At 31.3% G+C, this 26,911-nt stretch overlaps 1 protein-coding gene across 1 annotated transcript in view; it reads left to right on the top strand.

The window, feature by feature from the left end:
* LOC144844964 (protocadherin-15-like) overlaps positions 1-26,911 on the top strand; it is a 41,852-nt gene that overhangs the window by 1,289 nt on the left and 13,652 nt on the right. Inside the window, exons 2-23 of the mRNA XM_078702080.1 lie at positions 13,250-13,264; positions 13,560-13,613; positions 14,200-14,336; positions 14,468-14,521; positions 14,741-14,836; positions 15,403-15,507; positions 15,925-16,035; positions 16,318-16,464; positions 16,898-17,000; positions 18,830-18,942; positions 19,095-19,292; positions 19,999-20,139; positions 20,857-21,039; positions 21,792-21,994; positions 22,380-22,512; positions 22,949-23,031; positions 23,380-23,464; positions 23,634-23,762; positions 24,376-24,681; positions 25,022-25,237; positions 25,465-25,584; positions 26,009-26,122. Coding sequence (XP_078558206.1) covers positions 13,250-13,264; positions 13,560-13,613; positions 14,200-14,336; positions 14,468-14,521; positions 14,741-14,836; positions 15,403-15,507; positions 15,925-16,035; positions 16,318-16,464; positions 16,898-17,000; positions 18,830-18,942; positions 19,095-19,292; positions 19,999-20,139; positions 20,857-21,039; positions 21,792-21,994; positions 22,380-22,512; positions 22,949-23,031; positions 23,380-23,464; positions 23,634-23,762; positions 24,376-24,681; positions 25,022-25,237; positions 25,465-25,584; positions 26,009-26,122 — 2,846 coding nt within the window. The remainder of the gene's footprint in view (positions 1-13,249; positions 13,265-13,559; positions 13,614-14,199; positions 14,337-14,467; positions 14,522-14,740; positions 14,837-15,402; positions 15,508-15,924; positions 16,036-16,317; positions 16,465-16,897; positions 17,001-18,829; positions 18,943-19,094; positions 19,293-19,998; positions 20,140-20,856; positions 21,040-21,791; positions 21,995-22,379; positions 22,513-22,948; positions 23,032-23,379; positions 23,465-23,633; positions 23,763-24,375; positions 24,682-25,021; positions 25,238-25,464; positions 25,585-26,008; positions 26,123-26,911) is intronic.

Raw genomic sequence — 26,911 nt, forward strand, 5'->3', positions numbered from 1 at the left:
TTCTGTATCATTAAAAGCTGTTGAAAATATTGATGTACATGTATTGAGTATAGTGCAGCTTGTTTGTTTTCTGTATTGAATTTAAAGAGTTCACTATACAATAGTATACCATTGAACACTTTTTATTTGGATTATTAATCTATATCACACCATGTTCCAAGAAATGTACATGGTCTTTTGTCATTCATTTCACAAACCATACCATTTGTTATGTGTGTAACATAACAATACCATGCTTAAAAATAACTCCACACACTTCGTTTGTTAATGTTGGTTTCTTTCTGTCTGTATACCTGGAAATTGAATAAATAAATAAATAAATAAATAAATAAATAAAAATAAGTGTTATACTGTAAGCTGTGACTTGGTGGCTTCTTGCCAAGTTCCAGGGTTCGATCTTGACTTAGTGCCTGGTGACTATTTCCACTCCACTCCCTAAGCTTCAAATGAGAATTAAGCTCTGTCTCTTGATGTGACAAAATAATGTGATGTGCCCATTATATGGACATGATGATGTCATATCATTACCATTATTTAGGTATATCAATATCATATTTGGGCACATCACACTTTTTGCACACAAACTAGTTGATAGTTTAGACAGAGCTTTAGTTTAAAAGCATGATAGTTTAATGCTCCTTTAATTGGTGAGTAACTTTTGTTGGATGTGTATGAAAGGAAGAAATTATAAATAAACACTTAGTATGTCATGTAGCTGTACTGTTGGTCTATTATTTTCCTTCAACTTGTCAAGATATAAAGCTATTCCTGTTGAAATGACAATAATATTGATTGAGACACAAACTAGAAACGCTTCATCACACTTTAATAATTGTATTTATCTTTGTAATACTATAATGTCATTGATTACAGTAGGTCTATTTAACACATCTTGTATTGACTTTAGTCTTCATTTCTATACCAGAATGATTCTCAGATGTGAGAGCCTTGTACTCATTTATTGCTTGTCTTTTTCATGCTTAGCTTAATATATTTATTTTGGTATTTTTAAAACTTTTAATAACTTGGATTTGGGATATAGTTTACAACATGTGATGTAGATTAATCCTGTTATCTATAAATAACTGTTAGATCTGCAATAAAACATTTAACTTATGCTTTCTAAATAAAGTTTTATGTGGTTTAAGCTAGGTTCCCAACTAGGGAATGGCTCATGTACCATTATCTGATAGAGCTATTTTATAAAATGTTATATATTCGAGTTGTAGCTCTCTTTTCGGAGAGAATAGGCCAATGTCGGTTTATCCAGGTAAGCTACAGACTACCAACATCACTTTTGGTTTGTGTAATTTTGTTTGCGCTTCCAGAGAATATGATATTTTTTTAACTTATACATTGAATGCAAAAGGAACAGGCAAACAGCAATAGAATCTAAAGTAAATTGACTATTTCAATTCACTATATTGATCTATGAATATGACGACGATGAAGAAATTGATTTTACAGAGCAAACCTGTTGCCAGTTGTTGTACACAGAATGGGTGGTAGTTTATGACACATTGCAGTCTACATGACAAATACACACATAGTTCTTACATTATATATTCACTGGTATAGTTTGTCATGCATTCTACTGTACTGACAAATATTCCAGAATAATATAGAATATGTTGTGCTTCATTTATTGTATGTCTACATTATTTCATTCTGTTTGAAAAAATAATCCATTCTATAATTTCTACATTTTTATAATCACAAAAATGTCATTGGTTGATTTCATATCACTTGATGTTATAGTTATATACTTGTTAAAGTAATAATAAATATTACTAACTAACGGTCAGCATTTTTGTAAACATTTTTGTAATTTATTTGCGACATGACAGGCCTATATAATGATATAATAATATCATAATATAATAATAACAATAATGTGTAGAATGCTATACATTTGCAGTGGTAGTCAGTTACAGATGTAAACGGAAGTAGGTTTTGTGTTGGTAAGTTAAATTAAGTTAGTAAATTCAGTAACTGTGAAAAAATAAAAGTTTTTATGTTACAGTAGTTTAACATTAACATTCATTATTTGTATACTCATGGAGAAATACCTTATTTCTCCCAGGTATATGTACACTACTTTACAGTATTTGTTACTAAACATATCCTCAATACAAAATATGCATTACGAAGATTGGGTTCACTAAGACACAATGTGAATACTATTTAAAACAAGTTTATTTGTCAGTGTCTCTTATAATATATACTTTTTCAACAAAAGGGATTTTTTTTCAATGAATTATTGTAAGAAAGAGGAAGTTATTACAACTCTAGGGAGTTGTAATATTTCACATTTAATTGTTTTGTTATATTTATATCCTTTGGGTTCCAGTGTTCAAATATGTTTTGTTTCGGTCGGTATTGTTGAAACTATTAGAGGTGTTCTATAGGGAGTGAATAATGTATAAATAGTCAATTATTTTATTGACTATGTTTAGCATTGCTTTTTACAAGGCAAATTTCAAGCCATGATATATGTATATGTCATGGTATATGTCAGAGCAAACATAATTTCTATGTATATTTTATATGCAAATGACAATAAATGGAAGTAATTTTCCACTGATGAATGAATGAATTTAAAGAAAATTAATGATGAATGAATTAAGCTTTTTGACTAGACAAATGCAACATCCAAATAAATATCTGTAAATATTATAATTATCACACAATCGGTGATGGTCTTGCTTTTGTTTGTAAAGACACAGTTACTACTCCTGTGTCTATACATTGTCCCGTGCTGCAAAATACACGCAAAACCATCACCGATTGTGTTGCAATTATAATATTTACAGATATTTATAAACGGATGAATGAAGCAAACAAATAGGCTATAGGACTTTAAGTTAATTTATTGACCCCTTTAGCTTTGATAGACAGGTGTTTCATTTGCATATAATTACAATAACAATTCCATTTCCATGTTAAACACTCTTAATTTGTTTGTTGGTGCAATCAGTCAGAATTAATTCGGTAGAACAAGGTAAATTTACTTTTCAGATTTGAATGAACCACATGTAGTAGTTTCTTTCAGTAGATATGGATTTTACATGTACAGTACTAAATACAGATTTCTACATTTAAACCAAAACCATAATAAATTCAAAATATCCTATACTATACAGTACAGCACAAACCAATTAGAATTGTAATAATAATTTATTGAACATACACTTTTGTAGCAATGGCAGACTTTGACATCGTGCGTTCTAATTCTATCTAAAAAAATTTATAACAATAATAATAAAAATTTAATAATAATGACAGTACCCTGCTATGTACAACCCCATCCCCCCTCCCTGCAATTTGTTCTCCTTGTATTGTAAATCCAGACAACACAGTGGTTTTTAAAAATGTCTGTTGCTGATTTAAAAGCAATGTTTTAATATAGTTTACAGTTTATAAAATTTTAGTGAAAGCAGTTTGATTTATTATCCAACCATTTTTATAAATTAATTTTCATATACAGTATGCAGACATTAGTCTCCCTACTTGATTTTTAATGTCTGAATTATTGAATAAACTTGTAGTTTTTATTTTAAAATTTGATTATACGATATTATTGATTATGATATTCACTGTCTCTTTTAAGTAGGTACGGCCAGGGTCTGATCATGAAGATATTAGTCAATATTATAGCAGTTTCTAATACTTTATATTAATAATGACAACATAATATATACAGTAGTTTCTAATCTGTTTGTTTGTATCAAGCAGATGGTAGACCAAAGAAAGGATGATATAGGATTGTTTAATACACAGTACAAAGTAAATAACAAGCATTTAAAAATCTATAGTATGTATGATATATAGTTGTAATTTGTTGACAATACTGTATAACACATAGTGCAGGACAATATTACACTAATAAACATAATCAATCAATTTTAATTGCCACTTTACTTGACAAACTATGTTAAATTTATAACTCCAATTTTTATTGCTTGGAAATTTAAGAGCTGGGTAGTGTTATTTAGACATAAATTCAAGTGTACAAGCTTTTTTTTGATATAAAAGTAATTATTTTAAATGCCTTTAGGGAATAAGTACCTTTGTTGTTAATCTTAGATCGTACTAATATTATTATAATTTATATTTCTGTTCCTTTGTTATGATAATATGCAAAATAAAAGGGATTGTATTTTCATTGAAAATAGTGTACATTGATCGTATGAAATTATGTAAAGTGTTTTTGATTGATGATATTTTGAATAATGTATGAAATTATTTTTTTAATGAAATTGACGTTGATTTTGCATGGTATATGTTTTGCAAAATCCTGAATCCGCCACTGATCAGTTATATTGGACGTAGGCTACATATATTAAGTAGGAAAGGTAATTGAGTACCCATGCTATGAAATATACCCACTTTTATACTACGTCAGTATATATTGATTACTGTACTATAGTGTATTGGTACAATGGGAACTCCCTAATTTCATAATCAGTTCTCTTCCGATGGATGGATTGATTGATGAGTCACTGAATTATTATTACGCCTACTTCTGTGTTTTCGTTTAAACATACAATGATATCTCAACAACGATAAAGATTGGTGGTATCACATGGAGTAGTGATGATACGTTGTCAAAGAAACGCAAGTAAATCAATAGCGTTTCTGTGTCGCCACGCTATTATATTTCCGTGCTATGAAAGAACATTTTAGCATACTAATTATCAGAAGTGTACTGTATGCTCCTATTTAAAATTATTATTCCCTTTTTGACGATGTTCGTATATAACATTTTTAGTTTTGTTACTTGAATTGAAATGATTGAAATGAGCTATAGTTTATAAATTGGACGTCTGTATAGAATATTTGTAGTATTTGGGTTATTTTTTGTTTTACAGTATATGTTTGTAAAGCTCTGTACACTATAAAATTTGATTTGTGATGTTTTCTGTTATTCACACAAATTGTCATCATTGTGTTTAATTTGAAATTTAAATTATTAATTTATTATTATTATCTAATTATACTAATATCAAACATAATTCAATTTAAATAGTCCAATTTGGAATGATATTAAAGAATGTACTCATTATGTTAACTGTTCGGAACAAATATCAAAATATTAAATTTTTTAATGTTTTTAGTTGCGTATAACGCGACTCTCTCACTATGTCGGTTGGTTGGTCGGTCGGTCGGTAAACACTAACTTGAGCACGCGACTGCAGCCGTGTATATGGCCTTGTTTTATTTATAAGTCAATGTCCAAAGGTTTGGCTGTTAAGTTTTTTAGCTACATAATTAATAAGAAAACAGTTGAAATTTATTACGATAATCTCAAGTGAATTAAGAGTAAACTAATATCAAGATTAGACTTAAGCGTGTGAAGATTATTGAATTATTAATAATTGATTGTAAAGATAACGTTAGTGTTTGTTTTAAATGATTTGTATGCATTATTATTAATTATTAATTTAATATTGAAGTTTCTGTTAATAGTTTGATTGTGTTGCTATGGAAACTTAAAGTATCTTCAGTTATTAAACAAACAATAGATTTTAATCTTATTATTAACATGAATTAACATGTAAACAAGTCTAAATCACTAGAGATCAAGATAAACAAACATTTACAGCATTTCTAATGACAAAATTTCAAAAATGCCATTTGTTCATAATAATCAAATAAAATCCCAGTTTACTGTATGTAACTTGACTTGAATTGCCAACAAACTATAAAAAAATTAACATTTTATTTCCTGAAAATTAACAAGACAGTGCCCCATGTAGCAAATATACTTTAATTTAAATTAAATAGTCCTCAAACGAATAAAAAATATCAGGGGCGGATCCAGGATTTTCTAAACAGGGAGCGTTAAGAATGTTTTGATCCCGTCAAATATAGATAAGAATATTTAGAAGAATATATATCTTGTCAAAATAAATATCAGATTAGTTCAAAATGACAGGGTGAGCGCTCTACTCGCAGTGCATACACATCCCTGAATATTTCTACCGTATGTAAGAGTTTCAAATCTACCTTGTCACAATTTGTAATAATAATTCCTGTATTTTTCCATGGCATTCCAATTTTTTTTCTGGAGCCAAGATTCCTGACGTTAATGATCATGAGTTTCTTTGTTGTAACTGATCCCTGAGGATAATTCATTATTATACTACAGCATAGATACTTGATGGAAAAAGACATACATTTGCAAACATTATCACGTCCGCAGGGAAGTATTATTCGGAATAACATACGGAGAGCAAGCAATACCAATACTTTGCATTATTGCGGTTTAGATTATAGAGCATTATAAGGAGATGACAATGGAAATTTTAATGAAAAATGTTATACTGAGAAGACCTATTTTTCCTCTTTAAAGCTCTGTCTACGCTATCAAACTAGTTAAAAAAGTGTTAGGTGCACAAATATGGTAGTGATTTGTTCAAATATGGTACTGATATGACATCATCATGTCCATATAATGGGCACATCACATTTTTTTGTCACATAAAGTTTGGTAGTGATAAGGCTTTAGAAGCATTGTTAAAATTAATAGAGGTTTATTATAAGTAATTGTATAACTGTAAATATGATCTGTGAAACTGAAAAAAAGTCGTCCAACCATGATTCTTTTTTTTATGTGATTCCCTCCATTAGACCACTTGAATTTGAAATAACTCTTTCACACTAAATATCACTAGTTTTCAAGAAAGAAAATTGGTTATTTGAAATAAAGTATTATTAAATTTATAAACCATAATACTGTTAGTCACTAATCATTTTAACTGAATATATCTGATTGTATTCAGAAAACTGAGTATCTAAAGAAGCGACATGATTAAATTTTATTCCTAATTGTAACCCCATCTTGGGAAAATGCCAACCACTTTAGAAAACTTAGCTATTTTCTGAAACCAGATATTAATAGTGTTAATAGCTGTGCGAACATATTACCACCATTGTTGTCCTACATGTATTACTATCCAATATATTGATTATGTTTATGTAGATGTAAGCTTCGGTTACGCTATTTTTTTTCTTTTCTTTTTGAATCAGCTCATGCCTATCGTTGTCCACAATGATAGGTTGAATTACAATTTGCATTAAATAAAATGATCTTTGGGGTCTAATAGTCTGAACCAGATCACCTTTTGTTTTGTTTATAAAGAATTATTGTTGTTGTAATTGGTAATTGTTTTGGGGACAAAAGATATCATTGCTTTGATCTAAATCATTTGTCAACAATTTACTAGTTTGCTAGTGAAGCTGGTAACATTTGTCATTATTAAGAAGATATTTTCTGTATTTATACCATCTTTTTTTTGGTATATATTTATAGTTCTACGAATAATAATTTTATTTAGTAGCAATCAAATAACAAAGGATAGTAAAATAAATAGTTTTATTCTAAATCAACAAAAGTCTTAGAATAATCTGTTCCTAAACTACAGTCTCTGTTTATTGTGTTTGTACAATGTTTTTATTCTTCTAGCAACTACAGTATAATATCCAGTTGTTTGTTCCACTCCACGTGTGAGGTATAATTCATACCACGTAAATAGCATCTCTCTATTTTCGATTAACTTGGTTGTTGAAAGACCAGACATAAAAACAAGTCTAATCCATATCCAGTAGTTACAATCAATGGTTATAATATAACATTATTACATAAAGTACTTGCATTTCTCTTTGTGTGAATTATGGCACAGAAAAACAACATGACAATAAAAGGAACTTCAATTATTGTAATTTTTACGATACCATTTTGTTACTAATTATTGTTCTGTAACAATGAAGATTGAAGTTGTCATCCTTCTTAGTATAAAAATTAGTTTAATATCGTACGTGGAGTAAGTTTTTTTTTTCCTTACTAGTTGTTATGTTTAAATTAATAGGGGTTTTTCCCCGTCAATTCTTCCCTGGCAATCAATACAACCATGATAGGTGTTAAATAATTGTTCATTATTTGGCCTTTGGATATAAATAAAAAAAATAAATAATCTTATTTTTTAGATAATAAAATATTAAATTTAAGAATATAAACACTAATTAATTTATATTTTATGAAAGATACTGGATGTTGAAGTTACTCAAGCGTGAAATTACAATCAAGAGTACAATGAGTATTTTCCTGCAATTGATTTTCAGAAACAACTAGTTTATTTATTTTTCTCAGTCGTAGTAAAAGAGTACAAACTAAAATGTTGCCATTTTGACTGGCAGCTATTAACCTTGCCCCCTTGTTGTTATTGCTAATGATTTGTTTGTTTGAATATTCACCCGAGGCGTCAAACCTAGAGGCATTGGCCGTGGGAACTCTAGGAGAAAATCATCTATAGTTATTGTGTGTAGGTTTTTAAACAGTTGTGAATGATATGAGCTGTAAAGAGTACAATGCTTGATTTCTGGGTATTGAAAAGACTTGTTTTGTTGGCTTTTTATGACATGTATTGTGAAGTTTAATCCATAAAAAAAGATGTAATTATGTGAGATTATCGCCAAATTCGTTTCCCTAGGAAGATTTACGTTGAATTTTTGTAATTGATATCATTTAGCTTCTGTTGGTGTAACAATTGAGAATTGTAAAAACTGATGAAAACAAAAAAAAAAACACCACAACATCCATTCACAAAGTTAATATCAACTTAATTTATCGGTGTGATATTTTGTATAATTCAACAAATTCAAATGTTACAATGAAAGTATTTTATTGTTGTGATAATATACTGCAGAAATTTAATTAAAAAAAATATGAATTACATTTTCCATGTTCAGCATACCTAGATAACCAACATTTAATTTCAATTTCTCTATTGCCATGGCATTGATCATTTCAATCATTCAATGTAATAATATTATAATGGGAAAAGTTTGATTGGTTTTGGGTTGTGGTGCTGGGGTGGATATGGGGAATATTTTGTGGGAGCATTCCATCACTGTGTTGTTAATTCATAATGAATCGTGAGATTTTAAATAATTTTCTATATTGATCTTTTGTGTTTAGTATTTGACAACATGCTTAGTTGTGAATTAAGTACCAATCCAAGGTCATAATATAATGACATAATGCCAAGACTTATGTTGTTGCATAATCAGATTTGAAAATGCAATAAGGACATATGACATGTATGAATACAAATTGCCATTATCAGCATTTTTCCCCTTGATTCAATTAATATTTGCATATGCTGGAAAACTTGGAATTATTGTACGCAACACTAACATGTGTCTAACATTCCAAACGCAAGTATATAATGTTAAAAGTTTAAATCAAAGCATTATTTTTTTAAGAAAGAACAGACGGAAAAAGTTGGTTTAGCACCTCCTAATGGGCCCTCCAATATTGGATGGGGACTGCTCATGCCCTGAAGCCCCTTAAGCTGTGGGCCCCTGGGTTTAGCCAGCGAGCGCTCATAGGTGTTACAGCAATGTGTTGGTATCATATCCAGCATCTATCAATAATACCAGTCTGTGAACCTGTGCAGATTTCAGTAGATGAGTAGCGGATCATCGCTAGGTGTCATTGTTGTTTGCATCATGGTTAATAAGATTATAAATTGTCACCTGCTATGTTATTGATATACACTCCACCCATATAATACATGGCCTTGTTCATTGCAGGTATTAAAGTATGGTCATGGTATTTAGAATATTTATCATTTATTAAAAGCCTTTTGTTTTTCTTTGGGAATTCAAAGAGAAAAAAAAGACAGTGATGTTGGTACCGTGGAAAGATATTTGAAATACAAAATATATAGAATAAAACAGTCCTTTTTGTTTCAATCGTTAAGAGCTAGGCTTGAGATAAAGCTTAATCTATTTCGTGCCTAGCTTACCTGGATAAACAAAAATTGCCCTATTCTCTCCGAGAAGAGAGCTATAACTCGAATATAAAAAATTTATGAAACACCACTGTCAGATAAAGGTACATTCCATGAACCCTGAGATAAGCCTATTTATCATCTTTTGCTGCTGGTCTCTGAGAAAAAGGAAGGTTATAGGCTCCTCTGTAAATAATTTGAACAGGTAGACACAAGAGAAAGATAGTGCCATTTATCTTTTTTAAGCTTCTGTTTCCCCATTAAATTATGCCTACTGTATCTGTCAGCATCCATTATAATATCAAATGAATTATATTAGAAATGTATTTATTTAAATATATATATAGTATTGACAAATAGATGCTGGTCATTACATAGCCTTGGACAATTAGCTATCACAAAAGCACCGCTGATAATTATTGAATTCAGTTGGTACAAGTGGTATTGATGTTGATGGCCATAATAAACATAAAATACGAATTTATCAATATATTCTGTATATAACCTTGGTGTACTACAGTAGATATGGCCGAATTTGAATAAACTCTGTAAAGTATGTATGTTTCACAATTTTGCAGAAAATAATTCTTGTTTCGACTTTATGTTTGCTTGATGCAAGAAGCACACAATACACAACACAAGAAAGTCTAAACTACTGACTGCCTTTCTTTTATTGTCACATATCAAACTTATTAGTGGACTCTCTGGTTTATATGGCGTAATATGAACTAGTGAGTGGCATGGGTTCGAGCCCTCCTGTGTCATACTGATTGTATATCCTTATAGCAAGATGTTATACTCCCATTGCTTCGTCTTTTTGTTGGGACGTAAAGCTGTTGGTCCTGTATACATACAGTGGATTGTCTGCCAGTCTGCTAATGGGTAGGGGCTGCACTGCTCGATGCCATGGCTCCTCAGTTTAAAGTTAAGCTTAAGGATGATAATAATAATTACATACATTTTACATACATATGAGACTGTTATCGATTCAAAATCTAACTCTATACCAACCAGGTACAAAGTGATAGTGTTATATGCACAATACACAGCTCCACACCAGTTGTTATGCTTTGTTCAAAATGACAGTAAGGTGTTCTGGATGTGTCAACTATCGGGCAGATCTGTCGATATTGGCTTTGAACATGCCGGGAATTTTGTTTTCACTGTAAATATTGGAATTTTGTAAAATGTTGAGGTTCAATGAATTGGAGTTGATAAACAACAGTGGGTAATTGTCAAGATGATGAACTCTTTTCACGGTTAATATATGTACTGTATAAGAAACTTAAAAATTAAAAGGTACAAATAAAATGACAGTTTGGCACCTGTTAAACTTCAGTATGGGTACCATTTTATACTGAATCTCTCTAATCATTCATATTTGAAAGAGTAGAGTGAGGGAATACCCTGGTATTTGGCTCATCTGGGCCCCGGTCATTGTGAACATACAAAGGATGCGAGCTAAAAGACATGAAACGACTCTTTTTTAAAGTGAAGATGAAAGTCGTTGTCTGCAGTGTGTACCCACGTCTGAACGCAATTTAGTCCACGCTGCAAGTCACATGTTATCTAACATTTACATTTGATGTATAAAAAGTGGTACATTTGTCTGTTTTCCTTATTGCCATAGTAGTTAGTTGTAATTATTGTTTGCATGACTATATTAACCCATTTGTAATTCATTTTTTGTTAAGAGCTGTCCATAAAAGTGAAAGTATAATCCGTTTCTAATCTTTAAGTCTCATTTTTTTGTTAGCTGAAAGTAAAATTATTACCTGTTATTTCTAATGCTATATTGCTTTTCTTTTTCCCTTTCTCCCCATGCTTTTGTTTGCTGATATTTGTACAAGTAGAACAAGCAGGTATAGATAGTTCGGTATATAGTTTATTGCATGTATTCTAGGCTAAGTATGCATTCAGACTGAGAGATATGACAACTATTTATGCCGTGTGCTAGTTACTTGTGGAGTGTTCACACTTCACGTAGAATAACTACGTACGTGTGGCCAATACAAACACGTAGATATCAGTACAATTCTGATTGTTTTTTGTCAGTTCACACTTTAATTCAATTAACATTACATTATTATCTCTGTAAGTCTGAACACATCCTTAGTCTATAACGTCACTATAGAAAAATATTGCTGTCAACAGTACAAAGTAAAAACTTGCACAAATATTAATAAATTTTATCAAAAATCATGCTTGAAGATAAAAAATATGTTGTAGAATTGCATAGTAGAAATGTCAACAATTATATCATCATTTGGAATGAGATATACCAATGTATATATCTTGTAGTTTGCAGCAATACCTTTCCATACTTACTTTTATATGTACTTTACTAACAGTGAATTATGTTATAAATTCATATTGACGAAGCAGACATATTGATTAACGATGATTAAAACACAATAAAGTATTATAAGATTGAAATTTAATCTTGTTTTTTTGCAAGAGAAAGTGGGTGGGTAATATTTTGCAAAATGGCCGATGTGATTTCATAATTATATTATAGCCATATGTCTGTTACTTCAATAGTCAATATTTTTATTTGCTAATATTTGCATGTATGTGTGTATTGTATTAACAAATATTTCAATGTAGAATACTCTACGTAGGTGGATTAATAAAACTGTGTCAATAATTGTAAAAGAATAAGACTTATAAGGGCACACTGTAATGCGTACTTCTATCATAATAATAGGAAGTTTTCGATTTTTCTTGGACCTGACCTTTATGATGTCATAATTTAAGGTGCTATTCGCATGTGTTGAGTTTGATTCTGTTATCGTAGATGTGCAAATTTGAACCTTTTAATATATGGTCCTCGTGAAAAAAATAAAAATAAAATTTTAGTCTTAGGTCATAGGTCATCGCAATTCGAAAGCTTTCTAATAATAGAGAGGTTTTATTTGTAAAGTTTACTTATCTTTTTTTTATCATTTATAATATGTCTTGAAATACTACTTTATTCTGGGAAACATGTTGAAACTAACAAAAAATAATAATTATTATTATTATAAATAACTAATTAAAAAGATATTATTGAAATAAATATTTCTTATATTGTATGTATTTTGTCTTATAATTTCTTATAATCAAATTCAATTTAATAACTTGTGTTTTGTTAAAACTCTTGCTTAAGTTTTTGAACATAATTTACAACTTTTTAACAAATATTTTTATGCTTTTTTATTAAATCAATATAAAAAATATTTTTACTAATTGTAGCTTGGAGAGATTAACATTTTATACAAAATATTTCAAAATATATTTTCTAACTATATATTTCTACCTATATTAACTCTATTCTATTCTATTATTTCATTACTTATCTACAGGTATTTATTGCTTATTATGTGGAAACTAACGTTTAAACTATGTTGAGATATATTTTATAACAATTTTATCTTTTTTTTCCCCCTTTCATTTCATCCACTAAAACACAGATGATTTAACCAGAGGTAAGATTTTTCTTATTTTACTGTTAAAACTCACAGCATGCAAAGAAAAACCAGAAATATTTCTTGAAAAAAAAAAACGCTTCTTGACTTATTTGACTGCTAGCCTACAACAGAGAGATTATACTACATGTCATTGTCTGTCAGGTGCATAAATCGCATAGACTCTCCTTTCCCAGACGTGGTCGTCAGTCGTCACAATTTGAAAGCTCCCTCTATGAATAACATCTAATAATGTGAACAAACATTTATATCAATGTAAAGTCTGGTGATTAAAACAACTATTTCTTTCTTATAGAATGTTCTATATCAGGGACCACAAGTTTCTCTATCCAAGAAGATCACCCATTAAGTAAGTATGCAATGTTTAAAAAGCATGGTTAGAACTGTATCTACAGTAGAACATCTTCTTTTGGTTGGATACCCCTATTAGGGAACACCCCTATTAAGGAGACACTTTCACATAAAATGAGGGGGAAATATGTGTTTAATAACACTACAGTCATCCCCTACACAGGGGACATCTCTATTGAGGGGACATCCCTATTGAGGGGACAGGGACACTTGTGAGTGTGTCAAATAGGTGATTCAACCCCTATTTAGGGGGAAAATATTTTTCTATCACAAAAACAAAAAAAGACCAAATAATTATATTAAATTATAACATTATTAATACAAAATGGATATCTTAATAATTATGATACTTTCTCTGGTGTGTATATGCTTTTGAATATTAAGAACACCTCTAAGGCTCTGTCTACACTATTAAACTTTATGTAAAAAAAGTGTGATGTGCCCATATATGGGCATATCACCACCATATTTGGGCACATCACACTTTTTTGTCAAACTAGTTTGAAAGTGTAGACAAAGCTTAAGTAACTGTTGTAAATATTGTAGTATTAATTGTTTATTCATTATTTATTTTTATATAACAGATCAACCTATTGGAACACTGGACTATTTTGGATCAGTGAGGGAACCAAATGCAACAATTGTTTTATCTGTCACTCAAATAGCTGGGACAAACCTGATATTAAACGGCACAGATTTATTCCTTGAGTCTCTGTTAACGGTAAATCCGTTTTTTATTACACTGATGTGTAGTTTTAAATATTTTATATACTTGATAATAAATGCTGTGAAAGCAGCGCATTCATGTAATCATTAGTAACAAACACTTTTTTGTTATTATTATTCTTTTAGGGTACTAATACAATAGTAGCTATAGTTTCCTGTACATTAGCCCAAAACTATCCAGTAAGTATAATAATTATTTACCTTGAACAATTTAGTGTTTCATAATTTATTAATGAAACAACGATTGTAGTGCTTGAGAAAGATGAATCGCAAAATGCAACTTTTGTACTCAACTTTGCGTCAGGTATGGATCTCACAAAACAAATGTTCTCTACCTGTCAAGTCAATAAGTTCATTGAATGTATAAATATAACTACTGTATTTTGTTATATAATACAGAGTGCAGTTGAACAATATATTACTGTCTCAGTTTCTGATGTGAATGGCAATGCACCAGTGTTTGTGAATGAGCCGTATATTGCGTCAGTGTCGGAGGTAAGACACACTGATTATACTTCATTCTTCCGTTAGCAATTTTACCCCTTGAAAAATGAAACTTGACTACTTTATACACCCTGCTTTCTCTTGGGTGTCATGACGCTTATCCAGGCTTACGTTATTTCCTGGGTAGGCCTAAGTCAGTATCACTCCGGATCCAGCAAATTCTGAGTTCCGTGAACAAGTAAGTAAGTAAGTATCAGTATATAATCAGTATATAATTTTTATTTCCATTCCCAAAAAGAGAAAATTATTTTTGTTCGACTTTGCTCAACAAAATAAAATAATAACATGTACCAAATATATAAAAAGTTAGCATTCACATTACATTTTTATTGTTGATAATGATGGTTCCTACCAACTATACCCATGAAACCAAGTTATCCAGAACAAGAAAAAGAACAAGCCCATAAATGCCAGTACATCTGTAGGTGGAAAATTAATAAATTAAATAATACTTTTATGCTTTTTTAGTCAACACTGTGTATCATACGTATTAATAAGTATATTATTTATTATTATTAGTGAAATAATATAGGATAAACAAATATTTTGTGTTTTAGTTGACGCCAATTGCGTCGATAGTGTTCGAAGGAGAAGCAGTTGATGAGGATAGTGGAACTAATGGCCAATTACAATACAGCGTAGTACCTAACCCTGATGATCCGGTAAGTTAAACAATTTTGTAGACCCTGGTCTATATATATATATATATATATGTTGTTCCTCGTTCCTCTTAATATAGATGCCCCCTGAATAGGAGTGTCACAAAGGAGGAGTTCTACTGTATAAAAATATCGAAATATATTCTTTTCTAATGCCATAATAACAATTTTGTGATGCCATCATTTGTTAAGATCTATCTACTCTATCAAACTAGTTTGAAAAAAAAAAGTGTGATGTGCCCAAATATGGTAGTGATATACCTAAATATGGTAGTGATATGACAGATCATCATGTCCATATATGGGCACGTCACATAAAGTTTGATAGTGTAGACAGAGCTTATAAAAAGGAAAATCAAATAATATTAGATGGAAAAGCCTTCTATTATATCAGATATTCATTTACTTTTGGTTTTATAGGATGCTGATACGTATTTTGGAGTTACTACGGTATCAGTTTGTAACATTTCCTTAAATAAGGCTTTAGATTACGAGTCAAAAAAAGTATGGAAGGTGAAACTTCAAGCTACGGTTAGTCTTTATACATTTTCCTTCTCAACACATTTGTTACTAATTTATTTATTTATTTATTCCTTACATAATCTCTCCAACTCCAGACAAACATAAAATACAAGCAAAAATAAAATTAAGATCACATGAAAAAAACATGCTTTTATATGTTTACCACGATATTAAAATCAAACAGTCGTCCATTATACACTGTAAAAATGCAAAAATCATTATACTTCCTACTTTGTATACACAAATAATGAAAGTACAATTGAACATACAGTGTTTACTTGTTTATAACAGGATAGAGCCGTGCAGAGTAAAAGTACTACCACAATAGTAACAATCAATGTATTAGACGGGGACGACGTTCCACCTTATTTCTTATGTTACAAGGATGATGATCGCTGTGTCACTGTTTGGTATTATACATCAGTTTTTGAAGAAACAGTAAGTTTTTGTTGTTTGCTTGAAACTGGAAATGGAATGGCGATTGCGTGTTAAGCTCTTTCTACACTATCAAACTTTATGTGTTAAACTTAAGTGTAATGTGCCCAAATATGGTAGTGATATGCCAAAAGAAGGTAGTGGTATGACATCATCATGTCCATATATGGGCACATCACATTTTTTTGTCACATAAAGTTTGATAGTGTAGACAGAATAAAAATTTGTATCACCTGATTTATTACGCTACACTGGTAAAAAATCTCAATTCCCTGTGAGTATAAAATAATTGAGTGCAGAGAGGTATGGCTTAAGCATGGACCTATTTAGGAGTCACAGTTGTAACTAATGTATCATATGCTCATCATTATTACTTGAACATTTAATGAATTCATGTTTTAGAAATCTTTTTAAACATTAATTCTTTCTTTGCTAGATGTATAATCAAGCGTTAGATATGCTGCCAGGTCCTATAAGAGCAGCAGATGGTGACCTCAACGTCACTGATCCAGGTCCTATCATTTATTCTATTTTGTCAGGTGAGTCCTAAATATTTTATCAATATTATTTTGCATTTGATATATTATTCCACTCTTGGGTATAAGCCTACACCTAAGTTATGAATAAGTTTAGGCATACATACATGATTCATTGATTCAATAAATGTATTTGTAGTAATAATTATTAATAATTTTGTTAATACAACTTTAATAAATTATAAACTTATAATATATTTAAAGACATGCGCTGCTATCATTCTGTTTCAATAGAACAACACATTTAAAAAAAAATTAATATGTATCTGAGTATTACTATTACCTCACCCTCTAGGTTTTCAAATATGACATGAATATTACTGAATTTTGAATAATATTGTCATATATAAATGCTTGATATTATCTGCCTCATTTACCTCCCAGAGAGAAATGTTAACATTGTCTATTTTGTTACAAGGCCATTGAACGACATGTTATTCAATTACCTTTGTACTTGAAAACATATGACAAACCATTCCACCTGCTGCTTTTTTAAAATTATAGATAATGATAATTAGAAATAGTTAATAACAAACATCGTTAGTATGTAAAGTACTGTACATACATTATAATGACATATCTAACAAGTCAGGTTAGTGACATTCCAAGTTGTACAACTAGGGAGTCCTGATTGTTTGGGCCATGATATCACCAACTAGGGAGTCCTGATTGTTTGGGCCATGATATCACCAACTAGGGAGTCCTGATTGGTTGGGCCATGATATCACCAACTAGGGAGTCCTGATTGGTTGGGCCATGATATCACCAACTAGGGAGTCCTGATTGGTTGGGCCATGATATCACCAACTAGGGAGTCCTGATTGGTTGGGCCATGATATCACCAACTAGGGAGTCCTGATTGTTTTGGGCCATGATATCACCAACTAGGGAGTCCTGATTGTTTGGGCCATGATATCACCAACTAGGGAGTCCTGATTGGTTGGGCCATGATATCACCAACTAGGGAGTCCTGATTGTTTGTGCCATGATATCACCAACTAGGGAGTCCTGATTGTTTGTGCCATGATATCACCAAATTTGGAGTCTTGATGGTATGGCCCATTATTATATCACAAACTAGAGGGTCCTGATTGTTTGGGCATGATATCACCAACTAGAGGGTCCTGATTGTTTGGGCATGATATCACAAACTAGAGGGTCCTGATTGTTTGGGCATGATATCACCAACTAGAGGGTCCTGATTGTTTGGGCATGATATCACCAACTAGGGAGTCCTGATTGGTTGGGCCATGATATCACCAACTAGGGAGTCCTGATTGTTTGGGCCATGATATCACCAACTAGGGAGTCCTGATTGTTTGGGCCATGATATCACCAACTAGGGAGTCCTGATTGTTTGGGCCATGATATCACCAACTAGGGAGTCCTGATTGTTTGTGCCATGATATCACCAACTAGGGAGTCATGATTGTTTGGGCCATGATATCACCAAATAGGGAGTCTTGATGGTTTGGCCCATTATTATATCACAAACTAGAGGGTCCTGATTGGTTGGGCCATGATATCACCAACTAGGGAGTCCTGATTGGTTGGGCCATGATATCACCAACTAGGGAGTCCTGATTGTTTTGGGCCATGATATCACCAAATAGGGAGTCTTGATGGTTTGGCCCATTATTATATCACAAACTAGAGGGTCCTGATTGTTTGGGCATGATATCACCAACTAGAGGGTCCTGATTATTTGTGCCATAATATCACCAGCTAGAGGGTCCTAATGGTTTGGCCCATACATCACCAACTAGAGGGTCCTGATCATATCTTAGTAAAGCTAAATTATATAATATTTTCATTTGTTGTTTCTTTAATAGGTAATCCACCAGGGTATGAAAATTACATATCAATTAATTCAAGTACTGGTGATGTAAGTCTATTACAACCTGTCAGCTATGAAACATATCAATATTTTGGACTCAAATTGCAGGTACGTATATCGAGGGAATCATAATGCATCAATGTAACTAGTCAAAACATGACGTATTGTATTGTGTGGCTAAATTTGAAATTCATTAACAACCTAGGATACTGTTTAATCATTCAGTCTTATTATACTAATCTAATGTTTCTGTGACACAGGCTGCACAAGGTGACTTCTCCACCATTGCTTTATTGAATGTAAGCGTGGTAGATATGAATGAGTTTGCTCCGACACTACTCCATACCTCATTGGTTGGTTATATCGATGAGAATTCAGTGGATGGTACGGTAGTAGTCAGCAATGAACAAGGTACAGCTGAACTTGAAATCTATGCAGAGGACAAAGATGTTCCTGAGGTAATTGCACAAATTGCAGGATCTATTCATTTTGATAGGTTTCATGATTTTAATATGCCTTTATTTATAGATCGTTGTGGTGGGTGACTGAGCAGGTAAGACAGGGGTGCTTCAAACCACAGCCATAAATATACCAGGCATTCCCAGTGGCGGATCCAGGATTTTGAAATAGGGGGTGAAATAAAGGGCTGAGCTTAATTGGATGTCCTATCTTTTGCATTTTTATTTGCGGGCCGCCTCTGTTTCCTTAACCATTGTCTACTATCAGACTGAAATGAACTGTATGGTATCCCTTTTATATCAGAGGCACAGTCTCAATGAGATGTGCAACAAGTATACAGTAAATAAAAATATAAGAACAAATTACATAATATTTATAAAGTATGTTTTGTCATGACGAGCATATGTTAGGGAAAAAGAAAATATAACAAAACAAAATAAAACACCAACAAAATTACATTATACAGTAAAAAAACTTTTTGTTTTGGGCACTTCTTTTAGAAGGAATAGAGAGGTTTATACCCTGATGTTCTAGTCCATTTCATTCACTTGTCTTTCATCGCTGCATTGGGCTAACAACCCAAATCACAGAAAGGACAACTACATTGGACAATGTGAGGGTTGCTCAGTGACAGTTTTTTAATTGTTGAGCATCTGCGTATCTAGTAGAAGTTTGTAAGTTTGTGAAATCTTTTTTTATTCATAGAATGGAGTAGCTGGTCTTGTGTATGTCACAAATGACACAAGTGGTGTTTTTGAAGTCGTCCCATCATTAGATACACTGTCTGCTAAGATCATTGTACAAGGCCCTATTGACAGAGAATTGCAAGATATTTACATATTTTCTGTAAGTAAATTATGTGCGGACAAACATTCACATGCATGAAATTATCAACTATTTTTTATATCTATTTTTGACAACCTGAATTCGCCCCTGTACCATCATATCATTTACAAGAAAAGCATATTTGAAATGATATGTGGAGAGATATTCTTGCTTAAGGAGAGAGGGAGTTTAAACGGCGCATAGAGACTATTTGTATTTTGCGCTACACAAATTTAAAACCATTAACTTAGTATAATCAAACCACCCTAGAACATAAAATTTGGCCAACTTTGGGAGGGTGGGACTATACCTGGGGAAACCTTGGTTCATGAAAAAAATGATTGGTAAGCATTTTTTGTAAAAACTCATCTGAACTGGCTAGAGATAGGCCTATCCAGACCAAAAGTCAATACTAGGAGTATACCTGGGGACATGCCTGTTTGTGAAATAAGACATAAGGTAGGAGGTGGGATTCAACTTGAAGAAGGATTATACCCAAGGATATACGGTAATTCATTTTAATGAAGTATTAATAACATTTTCTTTCATAACCTTTCCACCTGCAATAGGATATTGGATCTTAAAAACATTCAAATTGTCTAATTTACGGTGTATAAATAGATTCTTATATAATTTTGTAAACAGATATTACTGTAGTTAGTGCACTCTTTAAAGTTCAAACCACTTATTGTTCTCTTGTAATTAATTGCCATTAATATTTTCTCATTTATCGCACAGTTATATGTAATGGAGAACAACACTGTTGATTTGAATAGAAGCGATGCTATTTTGGTAACAATTTATGTTATTGATGTAAATGATGAAGCACCTGCTTTTGTAGCAAATACATACAGCAATGGTCTCAATGGTTATAAAGTGTCCGTCAGGGAAAATGTGCAGCCTGGCTTTGCCTTCTTTCAGGTATAGCAATTGAACATATTGATTATAGAGTTGATTGATAATACACCTATACTACCACAATTATATAATTTTCTTTATTTTACATTTGTGTTCTTTAACATACTTGTTTGATAATGAATATGCACAACTTATTTAAATTATGAAGAACTAATAAATAACAAGGCATGTTCTATACATATTTGTTACTGAATATGCATGTTTTGTATAGATTGATTACTGAATATGCATGTATTATATAGATTGATTACTGAATATGCATGTATTATATAGATTGATTACTGAATATGCATGTTTTATATAGATTGATTACTGAATATGCATGTTTTATATAGATTGATTACTGAATATGCATGTTTTATATAGATTGATTACTGAATATGCATGTATTATATAGATTGATTACTGAATATGCATGTATCATATAGATTGATTACTGAATATGCATGTTTTATATAGATTGATTACTGAATATGCATGTTTTATATAGATTGATTACTGAATATGCATGTATTATATAGATTGATTACTGAATATGCATGTATTATATAGATTGATTACTGAATATGCATGTTTTTCTAGATTGATGGTTACTGAATATGCATGTGTTATTTAGTTTGATTACTGAATATGCATGTTGTATACATATTGATTACTACATATACAATGTTGTATACAGACTTATTACTGTATATGTGTGTTGGATATAGTTATGTAAGTTCACATTCATCAATACTGTTCTTACTATGCTGCAGGTAATGGCAGCTGATCCTGATCTAGGAGAGAATGGTAAATTTGACTTCAGCATTCAGAGCATCACTAACAATGGTTATTCTATGTTTGCCGTTGAACAACAAGATAACACAGCGATTTTAAAGTTTGTTAGTGGAATTTTGGTTGCTCGTGATACTTATGTCATCAGCTTAGCAGCTACAGATAGAGGAATCACAAATACACAGTAAGAAAAAAGTTTATAATTTCGTAAAATGTGGCTTCTATAGTTTTGGAGATTTGGTGAATGTTAGTGTCATTGAATATTAGAATGGAAGGAAAAAAAATACTTAGGTATTCCAAGGTTTCTTTGGTGGGTGATGTGTTGGAATTAGGCCAGGTCGAATGTCTTAAATAAACTTAAATATCTGTTTACACTATCAAACTTGATGTGACAAAAATGTTGGCACAATGACATCACACAACTACCATATATGGGCACATCACATTTTTTTGTCACACAAAGTTTCTCAGTGTATTCAGAGATCAAACCACATTTCTGCATCTTTTGTGGAATTATACAGCAGTACACTCATAATACCTTCCTAATGAAAACTCATTTATTATTTTAGAACGTCTGTTACAAGTATTGAAGTTGATATTTTACCAACCAATGATACTCATGCTCCAGAATTCTTGATGAGGCAATATACAGCTTCTGTAACAGAAGAGGCGTCGTTTGGAACTCTTGTAACTACTCTAACAGTAAGTATTTGTTGTGTATTAAACTCATAACATTCTTATTCATATAATGGTTGTGATTAAAGCCTACCCTTTCATAATATACCAACATTACTGTATATCAATGTCTTTGAAGTTGTCTAAATCAGGAAAAGAATTTAGACTGTTAATTTAGAAGCAATGGTAGATCCAGCAGAACTACTTTTTAATACCTATTTTATTATGTTAGTGCTCCCCTGCTTAAAGAATCCTGGATCCTCCCCTGTCACTCAAACTTATGTCATAATTACCCAGTACCCATATTTTTGTAACCAGGAATTGTTTTTCTATACATTGACAATGTTATATTGATTTATCATAGGAAATTATTTAGTTTAAACTTTATTGTAGTTTAAACTTTATTGTAGTTTAATTTGTATACTGAATGATGATTTGTTATATATTCTGTGTTTTTCCTCAGGCTATGGATGAAGATGGTGACACTGTAAGTTATCAGATAACCAATGGAAATACCAACAATGCATTTACAATTGAATCTCTCAGGTAAGGTACACAATAATATTGAATATGTATAAAGATGTATTAGTATTATTACTAATAATATAGTTATTCCAGAAAATGGAAAAAAAAAAAAAAAGCAATGAGATATCCCATTAAAGTATGAATAACCAATTTATAATTGAACCGCTTACTTATAAATTAGATGGTAGGAATAAGTATAGTAGTAATAGTTAACTTTCCCAAGCATTATTGTTGACTGGTTAAAGATGTCCAGAAATCCAAATCTTTCATTTAAAGAAGCAGAAAGGATGCAGCATGTTATTTAATGTGGAGTTCCATCAAGAAATATTTTGTATTTACAATTAGTTCTATAATTTTATTTTCTTTTAGTGGGGAAGTTAATGTGATCTCTGACCTTGATAGAGAGATGCTGGATTCATATGTCCTAACCATTAAAGCTTCAGATGGCACTTTGGTAAGATTCAGTTTTGTTTTTAAGTGTTAAAGTTCAAAATTATGTACTGATAATATGCACAGTGATCCCTGCATGTAATTTTGTTTTAAAAATATGGGTTTTGAGATAGCATATTTTATTATACAGTAAGTTAAAATTTTAATTAATTATTATACATTTCCCTTTTAAGATGGATACAGTTGATTTGTTCATCACCATATTGGATTCAAACGATAATAATCCAATATTCAACACATCTCATTTGACGTTTATGGTCGATGAAGGTGTCGCAAGTGGAGAGGTTGTTGGAAAAGTCATGGTAAGTAATCTTTTATGTTATTTGGTTCTTTCTACATCTGTTGGATGGACTATAATGAACATCACCTTCTCAACTCAAATATTGGTAGTAAACATTCACTATTAGATATTTAGTAACAACAAAATATGTGACCAACTTTTTCTGGTGCCATTTGAATTTTGTTTTAATGGACTTAATTAAATTAGTTTTTATTTAATAGTTTCATAAATGAATTAAATTTAAAACAATTGTAAAATGTCATTAAGACTTTTTCTGATTTATAAGGTGATTTTGCAAAACTACAAGACCACATTTTAACCACTATATAGATATATTGTGGTCACAGAAGACTCCATTCCATTTTGGAGGCAATCTGGACCAGGATCCCAATTCTGTACCACTTTTAATTATTTTCACTAATTTAAGCCTTACATCAAAATTACAAGACGAATCTTTATCACAATTCTTGATTTGGAGGAAAATCTTATTATATATCGGAATTTCTATAATAATAATATAATTTCTTTACAGCATATATAGAAATGATAGTGATTATTGATATTGATTATAAATTTATAATATTGATTATTGATACATATGATTAGTATAAAATATAAAATGTATGATTTTTTAGGCCTATGATCTTGATGAACCCAATTCACCAAACTCAGAGGTTGAATACTCTCTGATGTCGAATAGCTTTAATATCGATCCTATAAGTGGTGTTATTACGACTAATAAAGTTCTTGACCGAGAAGACCAGCCAGAGTACACAATATCGGTGACAGCACAAGACAAAGCAACCAACCCACGTAGCACAACGACGATAGTGATTGTTATAGTGGTGGATGTGAACGATAATGGGCCAATGTTTGAACAAGATCTGTATTCAGTCACAGTTGTGGAGAACTCTGCCATTGGTTCTATATTAACTGTAAAGGTAAGGCACAACATTTTTTTGTTTTTATATATTTAGGCTTATTGCCAAGGATAACCATACGCGATTTCATTCATCATCCTTCTTTAAGGTGGCAATCCTGTTCAAGACAAACATATACACAAGAAGCTATACATAAACAAAGAGTGGAGTTATAATTTGTCATTAGAAAAAATCCTGACATATGACAGGACTTGAACCCAGAACCCTTGATTGGTAGCCAAGCATCATAACCACTAGGCCTTAAACTTTGATTGATTTCACTAAGCGTCTCAGTCAAGCAAACCCTACTCCAATTTGTTGACAACAGATCCTCATTCATGATTTCTTTCTGATTTCATAGGCAAGTGACCCTGACGTAAATGCAGAAGTGCAGTACATGATCACCAGTGGGGACACAGGCATGTTTTCAGTTGGTTCAGGGTCAGGAGAGCTGTTCACACTACAACCTTTAGATTATGAGGAGCAACAACTGTTCACATTGCAAATATCTGCAACTGATATCAACCAAGGGGATTCTAATCTTGTAGCCATTGCAACTGTACAAGTACAAGTTCAGGTACTAAGCTCAGTAGTTTATGTTTGTCTTAAGCTCTGTCTACACTTAAGTTTGACAAAAAAAATTGTGCCCAAATATGGTAGTGATATGCCCATATATGGTAGTGATATGACATCATCATGTCCATATAATGATTGACCCTTTGTGTAAATCCTGTCTTTTGTTTTGGATGTAACAATTTGGCAATCACTTCTCATGTGCCTAACTATGTACTATTTATTTTACAGAACATAAATGACAACAATCCATTGTTTCAAGCAAATGAGTACAAAGGATCAGTGCCAGAATATGCAGATCTTGGGACAGTTGTTGTTCACAGTATCCTAGCAACAGATGCAGACTTAGGGGTGAGCAGTTTACTCCACTTAAAGATATATTGTCCCCCTAAAAGTTTTTTTTTTTTTTAAATATTTGTTGAATATGCCATTTTAATGTCACATAATAGTTATCCATTTTGAACAAAAATTTAATAAAGAAAACTGTAATTGAAAGCAAAAGTAGTCAAATTGGCTGCCAGCCAATGAATTTTTGGTTGAATTTGACCATTTATTTTGTAATTTTATATGAGAAAACATCACTTTTCCGGTTTTTTTTACGGATTAACTGTATTAAAACTACAAAATAACCTATTCAAAGTCTAATCTAATTAATCTTCATTTTTCATTTTTTTGGGGGACAATACATCTTTAAAATAATACAAAATTAAAATGTACAGCTTAGTTGATTACTTTATGAAAATTGTTTTCATTTAAATTTGTTTTTTTTTGCCAGGAATTTGGTCAGGTAACATACAAGCTTCATCCAGAGAGTATGTTGTTTATCTTCAACGAAAACACAATTTTAACGAAGACTGGACTCACAAGGGCCACACAGGACAATATTACTGTGAGTAATACTTGTGAACTATATAGTTTTCCATTGTATTGGTGTGTAGACTATTTATAGTGCTTGAAACTACAGATTCAGGTGATGACAAGATGTGTTTGACAAATTTAATTTATTCATCTCAGAAAATATGGTCTTATTGCGATAACTTTTTCGTCTTTAAACGGTTAAAAATGTGAAAAATAAGTTGATTCTAATAATTTAAGCGGCCCGCTATAAATCCCAGCATGCATTATTTTTAGAAAACGTCACAAATTGTAGGGAATGGGGCTTTAAAGTAGTAATTTTTGTCAAACACATCTTTCCTCTTTTTAATAATCGGTTTACATGAATTCCTTGACATTCTTCTGCATGATCTTTTATTAATATCTACCAAAAGTGGATTTAATTAATTTAATTGTTTATTGTAGATGAGTAATTGCATTTTTTAATTGCATATTAGGTCTAGATTAAGCATGTAGATTTTTACATTTCTTTGGTAATAGAGACTGCTTTTATTGCTGAGCTTTATTCCACTGCACTCTCATCCCAAAGCTCTGTTTACACTATCAAACTTATAGTTTGACAAAAAAAATTGTAGTGATATGACATCATCATGTCCATATAATGGTTTTAATGGCTTTAAAGGTTTTTAATTTATATAGCACAAAATACAAATAGTCTCTATGCGCTGTTTAGCACAAGTGTAAAAATGAAAAAAGTTGATGTAAAATAAACCAGGAAAAAGCCTAATAAACCGAATAAATTGACCAAGACAACAGAAAAAAAAGTTTTTGTCACATAAAGTTT

Source organism: Antedon bifida, chromosome 6 (genome assembly GCF_963402885.1).
Source record: "Antedon bifida chromosome 6, ecAntBifi1.1, whole genome shotgun sequence".
NCBI classification, from domain to species: Eukaryota; Metazoa; Echinodermata; class Crinoidea; order Comatulida; family Antedonidae; genus Antedon; species Antedon bifida.